This window comes from Eptatretus burgeri, chromosome 12, assembly GCF_056783735.1.
Source record: "Eptatretus burgeri isolate ZD-2024b chromosome 12, Ebu_testis_v1, whole genome shotgun sequence".
Taxonomy (NCBI): domain Eukaryota; kingdom Metazoa; phylum Chordata; class Myxini; order Myxiniformes; family Myxinidae; genus Eptatretus; species Eptatretus burgeri.
Genome location: NC_140972.1, coordinates 7,896,828 through 7,906,827, shown reverse-complemented (window position 1 = coordinate 7,906,827; position 10,000 = coordinate 7,896,828). Strand labels below are relative to the sequence as shown.

The 10,000-nt window shown below is 41.3% G+C and overlaps 1 protein-coding gene across 1 annotated transcript in view; it reads right to left on the bottom strand.

Moving 5' to 3' along the window:
* Nucleotides 1-9,930, bottom strand: part of LOC147015038 (integrin alpha-11-like) — an 80,504-nt gene extending 70,574 nt beyond the window's left edge. The window contains exon 1 of the mRNA XM_085849204.1: nt 9,840-9,930. Within this exon, the coding sequence (XP_085705330.1) occupies nt 9,840-9,853 (14 nt within the window). The 5' untranslated portion in view covers nt 9,854-9,930. The remainder of the gene's footprint in view (nt 1-9,839) is intronic.
* Nucleotides 9,931-10,000: the final 70 nt, after the last annotated feature.

The window sequence follows — 10,000 nt, the reverse complement described above, 5'->3', positions numbered from 1 at the left end:
TAGGGTATAATTGGTCATTTAAAATTAACCGAGAATACCTGGAACAATTAAATCAGTCTTGGAAGGAAGAATATTATCCACTTGGTGCCGAGAATGAGTTTTGTGGAAGCACGATTAGCAAACACCAAATAAAATAATTTAATAAGGGTAAAATCAATAATGGTTATGCGATAGTTTGTATCATGAAAACACAAAGAACAAGATTATATATAATAAGTAAGGAAATACAAAATGATTTCACTATGGGAAGATGGGGAGGTATTTTATGTCATTATATTAATGTCATATATTTATAATACATAAATGACAGCAAGAAGGCTTCAAGAAAATTATCATTTCTGTGTCCAAGCATACCTTCAAGAAAAGGGTATTCGGTATTTTAATAAATATGTTCTATAACATAAAAATGAGGTATTTTAAAAAAAAAAATGGCTTCATACTGAGGTTAATAAACCAACAACTTTGGATTTAATTAAAATGTTAAATAATGAAAAATTTTTAAAGTTAAGAAAACGCAAGGCTCTTTCAAAAATTCAGAAGAAATTTTATTGGTTTCCTGTTATAAAAATAAATATTTTAGATACAGGAACAACAAGAAATCCTGATGAATATATGTATGATATTCTATGGGGTGAAAGTGATTCAACGATAGTAAGGGATGACGAAGGAGTTGAAGAAACTGAGAGAAGGAGGAGAAGGAGAAGAGAGAGAAGGAGGCAAGGGCGAAGAGAGGAAAGAGAGAGAAGGAATAACTATAAAAATATGGAAACCAGTGAGATTAAAAAAAGATTGGGGGGTATTACAGGAAATAAATAAATCTCAATGCACCGAGGAGGAAAACAAAGAATTGACATGTCTATTAGAAATATTTGCATTAAGATTATTAACATCGTTTTCCTTGGTGTGATTGACATTAATTAAAGTTTTACATTTTTTTTCTTAAATAAGTGGAGGGGAGAGTGAAGACATTTTTGAGGATTCTTTATGTTTTAAAAATTAAGATTCAAATGTGCATGTTGGAAAATAAAAAGGTTTTCGCACTCTGTTGGAATTTTTCTCATAAATAAATGAGTTATTGTCTCAAATGTAAAAGGAAAACTAATACCAAAAATATCTCGTAATTTAAAAGTAAAAATAATCGGGTTATACAAAAAGGTACATGCTCGGTGTGTGGCTCAAAAAAGAGTCAATTTATCTCCAAACACAAACGTGGGGGAGATATATAGAAACGTTTTTATCAGGAAGTAAATTTACAACTACTGGAATACCAGGGGAATTACATCTACCAGGGTATATTTTCTGTGGTCCAGGAACAAACTTGACGAAAAAATTAGATGAGCCTGACAATCCTAAACCGTGGAGCAAACCTATCAATCGTGCTGATGAAGTGTGCATGAGGCACGATATTGATTATGGAAATAACACAACATTGGATTAAAAACATGAAGCCAATAGAGAAATGTTGTATAATTTGTCTCCGATACAAAATCCAACCTTGAAAGAAAAAGTTGATAGGTTCATCGTGAAGAAGATGATCAGTGCTAAATTGAAACTTGGGCTTGGAAATTCAAAAAAACTTATAGGCTCTAATCATGTCATTAAGATTGAAGAGCAATTAGCTGATGAATTACATAAACCAATAATCACAAAGCTTCAGAGAAGGAAGGTTTATTCCAAGGAAGTTGATTATATCTGGTCCGCGAATTTGATTGAACTCAATAATGATAAGGGGTACAAGTATGCTTTAACCGTCATTGATTTGAGGAGTGGATATGCATGGGTCATCCCTTTGAAAAATAAAACCGGGAATACACTCATGTTCGCCTTCCAACAGGTATTTAATAAAAGTAAGCGAAAACAGAAAAAAAATGATGGATTGATGAGGGTACAGAGTTCTACAACAAAACATTCATGAATTTTCTTTAAAATAACATTATATTATACAGCACCTTTAATGAAGGAAAAGCAGTTGTATTGAGCGATTCAATCGCATTTTAAAAGAGAGACTATATAAAAAATTCACTCAACTCGGTTCTCAACAATGGTCATCATTAATTAGGATATTGTAGATAAGTATAATGATACTGTAGTGTACTGATAGAAGATGCTTAGCAGGCAGACACGAGCGGGGGAACAGTCGAGCCGGGCTGTGTTGCACAAGCGCGAGCGCGGGCGTACTTTGCCCGCGGCTCCCCTTTATTACGTATCCAGCACACGCACAAGCCGGGCGACTACAGCATCACTACAACGCCTCAGGCGGCGCGCACTCCTTATACCCCTGGCAGACACGATGACCACCACGACCACTCCTCCCCTCATCATGCCCTGCCCTGCATGCCCGCAGGCTATACCACAGATACGATTCACACAACTAATACCAAACCATCAGAAACATTTACAAAATTAGAATATGAAAAAGAGATCAATGTCAGAAAGCCTAAGTTCAAAGTTGGTGATATAGTAAGAATATATAGGTGGAAATCTCATATATCTATAATTCCAGCAATCTCTGTGTGTCTGCGACCGCCGTTTCTCGACAACCACTGGTCCGATGTAATTGAAACTTGCCAGGAATATTGCTGGGGACCTGTGGATGTGCCTTTTCAAGGTTTGATATTAATCGGACAAGCGGTTCCCAAGTTACGGCCATTTATTTGCCAACCAATGACAGGACACGGGGCTATGACAACACGATTGACATCACAATTCTTCCTCTTTTTTTTTTTTCAGGTACGGGCACGCGAGAGCGAAGGAACAGCCTGTGTGTTTGTTTTTTCTGGCACGTGGTTTGAAAATGTTTTTTTTTCCACGTACGGCCACGCACGTATGGGCATGCACGTACGGGCATGCACTAGTTTTGAAAAAGATTATACAAAGCCATGGCCAAATGAACTTTTTTAAATTGTTGACGTAAAAGATACAGTTCCTTGGACTTATAAGGTATATGATTTAAAGGGGAAGAGATTTTAGGTTCATTTTATTCACAGGAATTGCAAAAGACAAAGATAAATTGAAAAAAAAAATTTGACTCCGCCCACACAAGCCCAACTCACAAAAGCCACATCCACACAAGCCCCACCCACCCACCCACACAAGCCCCACCCATCCACACAAGCTCCACCCATCCATACAAGCCCCACCCATCCACACAAGCTCCACCCACCCACACAAGCTCCACCCACCCACACAAGCCCCACCCACCCATCCACACAAGCTCCACACACCCATCCACACAAGCTCCACCCACCCACACAAGCCCCACCCCCTCATCACACATACAAGCTCCACCCATCCACACAAGCCCCACCCATCCACACAAGCCCCACCCACACAAGCTCCACCCACACAAGCCCCATCCATCCACACAAGCTCCACCCACCCACACAAGCTCCACCCACACAAGCTCCACCCACCTACACAAGCCCCACCCATCGACACAAGCCCCACCCACCCACACAAGCCCCACCCACCCACACAAGCCCCACCCATCCACACAAGCTCCACCCATCCACACAAGCCCCACCCACCCACACAAGCTCCACCCACACAAGCTCCACCCACACAAGCCCCACCCATCCACACAAGCTCCACCCATCCGCACAAGCCCCACCCATCCACACAAGCTCCACCCACACCCTTATAAAAGGGGCGGAAGGGCACGAGGCTCTCTCTCTCTCTCTCTCTGTTCCATGAGCTCTCGCCCTGTGGTCCATGAGCTCTCGCCCTGTGGTCCATCATCCGTTCTCTCTCTGGTCCTGAAGCCCCTTCTGCCCTTCAGTCTTTTCTTATTCGGTCGTGGGTCGTGAAAGCACCAGCAGGAACGCCGGAGAGAGAGAGAGAGAGAGAGAGAGAGAGAGAGAGAGAGAGAGAGAGAGAGAGAGAGAGAGAGAGAGAGAGAGAGAGAGCTGACCACGCCAGGGCCCCGAGGTCAGGCGCGGCTACGCAAGGCCGCGGGGAGTCGACGTCGCGACCTGCCCACCATCACACCACGAGGGCGCGGGTAAGACCCTTCGGTCTCACGGGACCCGTTCAGTCCTCCAGGTCCCGTGCCATAAAGGTTTACGAACCCAGATCTACCTCCCTGCCTATGGGGAGGGTTTTTCTTTGTTTTCGTATGCATGCTGTGGCGCCGTGTCCTGCCAAGTAGAAACTGTGTAAGTGACTGTGCTTGTAAATAATAATCGTAGTCGGTGGTATTGCTTTTGCTTCTGTGCCAGTACATTGCATGACTGCCTTGGCTGTATATACGTGTGCTGTTTAAATAAATGTCCTTGTGTGAAATATATCCCGTTCGTCATCTTTTTCCCTTTTGAAAGTGTCATCTTGAATCGCGGAATAAATTAGTAGAGGGTTTTGAACGCCCGGTAAACAGAATCACATCCGTCGAGGTCGGCGATAACACTGCTCGGTTATCACTGCAGCACGGAATGGACCGCTTAAGCGGTTTGTGTCCTAGGCTGACCTGCGGCGAGGTACGATCGCCCGGTCGACTACTCGCGCAGGTACTTAGACAGGTCGAATTTGGCGAGCGACCCTATCCTGCGCGGGTGGGCAATTGGCACGATCGTGGTGAGGTTAAACCCCCACCGTGACTGGCTCCTGGCGGTAGTTCCAGGAGGGTCACGACTGAATTGTCCATCCGGTGGGCGACGCGGTTGCGATTGGAGTTATACAATTACTCGCATGCCAGAATTCATAACAACACACACACACACACACACACACACACACACACACACACACACACACACACACACACAGCTTCCTCATCTTGGACTCGACTCATTCAAGGTCAGATGACGTGAGAGTAATTCTTTCCGGTCAACAATAATATCATTCAGTTCATTTTGAAACGAATAAATGTCTACAAGGAAGTCATTCATTTTTATCCACTCATCGTGTAATTCAGCTAACTCATTTTCACCATCAGTTATCAACAGTGTTGTTATTGGGGACAACCTGTTAGAAAAAAATAAACAATAATTGTGAGTCGTATTGTGATTTAATTAATAATCAAGTGCTTCACCATCATTCTAAGAGGAAGCCAGACTTTACAATACACACACACAAACACACAAACTTACCAATATTGTGATGGGTTATCTTCTTCGTCAGATGAAAAATAATTCATGTCTCAGTCATTTACCATTGGGTCAAGATGATAAAAGTGAAAAACCGCTAAACAGAAGATAAATGCCTGGCTTATAAACCATGTTGGAGGAAGTCAGTTGGATCTTTGCCTGGAGTTGTCTCATTGTTCGCTTTCCTGTTTTTCAACAGCTCAGTAATTCTGGAAATTTTTCCCAAGCTTCCTGTTTTCATCTGCACTCAGACAGCTGACATAATGTGCCTAATGTATTCATGTTTGAGTTTAATTTTAAAGAACATTGAGGGAAGTTTATCATTTCATTTCTGCTCAACAAAAACATTTAAACCAAGAACTAAGTTCCAAAGTAATCTTTGTGAATATACTCGATGGTGCTGAATGGGATAGGAAAATTAAGTTATTCCCTTAAGTAGAAAATGGACAAATATTCATTGGTTTGCTCTTTGAGAGGAATGAAAATATGAAAGGAAAGAAGTGCTTTAATCAGTAAGTCAGTTTTACATTTGCTTGTATGGGAAGGGGAGGAATTGAGTCTCCTATTTTGAGCTTTTGGGGCTTGAGTGAGTCTCAATTTCACATTTGCTTGAATGGGAGAGGGAGCAAATCTGTCTCAATTTTACATTTGCTTGGATGGGAGGGGAGAAAATCAGTCTCAATTTTACATTTGCTTGAATGGAAGGGGGAGAAAATCATTCTCCTATTTTGGGCTTTTGGGCTTTGAGTCAGAAAGTTTTTCCCTTTCCCTCATTCACTTGAATGGCTGCCTCAGAAACCCCATTTATCCTCTACTAACCCATCTTGAATTTTATCTTGTAAATAAAGAATTTTAAGGGATATTGATGGGATATACTCATGAGATATTGATGCCAATAAAAAAGCATGTATTTGTAGCAGTGACAACTGCACAGCACAAAAAGTCAAATGAAATGTCACAAGTTAGTTACATTTTTGCTAACTAGAACGGGCCCGTAGGGGCGGGCCCGTATGTGCGTAAACGACGACTGGATTGGGGCATTATTTCAATTAGATTGGACCAACCGTATCATAAATGGCCATAACTTGGGAAACGTACTCAGGTCCCCAGCGTCAATTGTGACGTCATATCAAATGAAGAAGAATTGTGTTGTCCTGTCATTGGTCGACAGATAAATGGCCGTAACTTGGGAACCGCTTGTCCGATTGATATCAAACCTTGAAAAGCACATCCGCGGGGCCCCGGCAATATTCCTGGCAAGTTTCAGTCAGATTGGACCGTCGATCGTGCAAAAAAAAATTAAATAAATAAACATTGATTGTGACGTCATTCGTGACATCATAGCACTGTGTCTTGTCATTGGCCGACAGATAAATGGCCGTAACTTGGGAACCGCTTGTCCGATCGATATCAAACCTCGAAAAGGCACATCTGCGGGGCCCCGGCAATATTCCTGGCAAGTTTCAATCCGATCAGACCGGCGGTCGTCGAGAAACGGCGGTCGCAGACAGACAGACAGACAGACAGACAGACAGACAGACAGACAGACAGACAGACAGACAGACAGACACACAGACACACATTGCTGGAATTATAGATAGATGTCTCATAAACATGCCCACGCATGTGTAAATATAATCTACAATGATTATAATTTGTACATCCAGCAAACATAGGAGTCCAAATTATTATTATTACAGTCTTACCAAAAACAGATGGGTATACTGTATTACCAAAAGTATTTGGACAGTAAGGAAACAACTCTGTTTTTAATTCACAACCATGTTTTTGATTTCTCATCAGACGTCACTGCCATGCACATTTTGTATTCCAATGTTGGTAGGTATCTAATAGTGTGTAATATTGCACCATTGCTTTATCTCGAATGTGGAAGGTTTGTCGCATGTGGTGTTCTGTTGACCCTGACCCTGTGGCATTCCAAGATGTCTCAGAGTGCTCAATTTGGTTTACTTATGATCTCTAGACTGTCAACAACGAATTTTCAGTCATTATCCTCAAACTAATCCCAAACACACCGGCACAGCAAAGTGCATTGTGATGCTGGGAGACAATGTCCCTCACAGCATTGTCCAAATAGGCACACTTAGATACTTTAAAAGTACAAGGTGGTGTGAATTGTGGGAAAATATGCACGTGTTATGCACATATGGGTTGGAAGGATTCTGTCCCAATACTTTTCGAAGATTGTTGTATGGGGAAATTGAACTATAAGTGTGGAAACTATTAAATTGATTCGATTTTGGTGAAGATCTGGATCCGGCTTATCAGTGGGATACAAAACTTAAACTGTTCAGCCTGGAGGTGGTATGCGCTCTACCAGGGAGCTGGTAGAGTCATTGTGTAAGGTTTGTCGTTGTTGTGTAAGACATTGTGTAAGACTCTGGCCAGTCTCGTTGTAGAAATTGAACTACAAGTTGAATGCTGGAATTTTGTGCTACGATATTACCTTCACGAACAAGGTTTTACAGCAAGCAATGGAAACAATGTTCAAAAGCATTTGGGGGAAAATCAATGCGGTAGCCAACATCATCACAAAGGTGCATCATTAACTTTGTCGTGAGGGAGAATCAAATAACTGACAAAATAATCGCCACCAAAAATTAATCAGCTGAGCACCAGACCATGAACTATATTCCCATGAAGTTTGAAGACTATCCGATCAAAATTACTCTAAAAATAAGGGTTTCGTCAACTCCCCTGATTTGCGACAAAGTGACCTTGACCTTTGACCTTGACCTTCAAAATTGTATGCGCTGAAAGGGACCTCTATAGGCCTCTGATATGCGAAGTTACAAAAATATCTGATGATAACTGTGCTCTGCAGAATTTTTTATACGTGATTACAGATAAACAAAAAAAAAAAAAAAAAAAAAAAAAAAACATACAAGCTGACTAACATATCTTGCAAAAACTTCGTTTTGGCAAGATAAAAATAAAAAAAACATACAAGCTGACTAACATATCTTGCAAAAACTTCGTTTTGGCAAGATAAAAACTAGAATGGCACTCTTCGATGTCATGACGTCACCAGATATACCTCTGCCGACATTGTTACATCATACACATACTTGTACCAAGTTTGTTTCAAATCCCTGAACCCAGATTCAAAATATTAAATAATTCTGAGTGTCAGACCATGCGTCCGATCAAGATGAAATTTAAAACATACTGCATATTCCCCATGACGACGAGATCATAATTTTGACGTTTCAGATTGATTGATGAAGCCGTTCAAGAGAAAGATTTTCCTTCAATCCAATATGGCTGCCAGACCATGTGACATTAATTATTCATGAACACCCTGGTACCCCAAGGCTTGGGGAATATGTGGGTGAAGTTTCTCTTCGATTTGTCAAGCTGTTCTGGAGGAGAGGATTTTTAAAGGTTTATTCTTCAAAAAAATCAGAGCTGCCAAACCATGTGACCTATGACATCATAATTGGAGAACTTTTTGTTCCTCATGGATTGGTGCTCGTATTTGTAAAGTTTCACCTCGATCTGTTCAGCCATCGTCTCAAGGAAGAAGATTTTTGAAGGTTTTGATGTTGAAAACAATATGGCTGCCTAACCACATGACTGATGACATCATCAATCCCCCCCCCCCCTCCAATACAAATTATCTCTGGATGAATGACTCTCAAAACTTTTTTATACTGAGTGGATAAAGCATTCGATGTATGCAATTACGTCATAACGAAGCCACCTATGACATCATCATAAAAATCACACATTTCCCATGGGGAGTACTTCACACGTGCCAAGTTTAAATTTTTTCCACGAAGCGGTTTTGGAGATATAGAGGTCCAGAGTTGTCCTTTCTTCCAACATGGATGCCACACCACATGCCCTATGATGTCATAATTATATATTAAAACATTCTCCAAGAAAATTTTGTGTCAATTCAATAAGCGGTTGCAGAGAAAAGAGAGAAAATTAGGATGGACGTACGTACAGACAACCTGAAAACATACTGCCACCAGAGATTTCGTCAGCAGAGGCATAAAAATGTCAGCCATCAGCCAACAAGCTCATAAAAATCGTTTATAGAACCTTAATGACTTCATTCATGTGGTATTTCTTGAATGTGGGAAAACCATCAATGTACGATAGTGATTCATTCCACAATGAAGTGAGACACAGACAGCGGCCAGGTATATCATCTCAGGGTGTGACTTCACTGCACAATGTGTTCTCCACACAACTAATATGATACTGAAGTGGAAAATGGTTGGTAAAGTTATCAACCATCCCATGTTCAGTCCAGACTTGTCTCCTAATGATTGTCCACTCAGACCACTCAAAGCATCTGGGAACCACAAAGTTAACAAATGATGAAGCCATCAAAGCACGGTCTGCATGGCCACATATCTGTCCCAAAGATTTATTACAGATGGTATAAAGGCATTACCATCGTAGATATATCATTGTGCATGTAGTGGGGGAATACCTTGAGAAATGATATTGGTATATGGGCCATAATAGCAGTGGACCTAATAGTAGCATGTTCAGTTAACAATGAGAAAGGTTTTTCATGAACCTCCCTGAACTTTCCCCCCACCCCCTCCACCAGAATAATAGGTCAATGTCAACCTTGAATTACTCTCATGTGACCTTTGTCCAAGACCCCCAAAATGTCCAATTCCGTTTGCCTCAAAGCATCATTGTAAATCAAGCAATTACCACTTGACACCACAGCCCTGACAAAGCCTTACAAGCCCCTCTAAAAAAGTCACCTACCTTGTTTGAGGCATGGCAGTGTGCAGATTCACAATCAGGTCAGCCACACACTTGCCATCTGGTCCACAATCCTTGGCAAAGGGAAGCTGAAAAAAAGGAAATGAAAAAACGTTGATCGTGTTTCAGCACAGGGTAATGTTGCTCGAGTGTGGTGTGCTTCG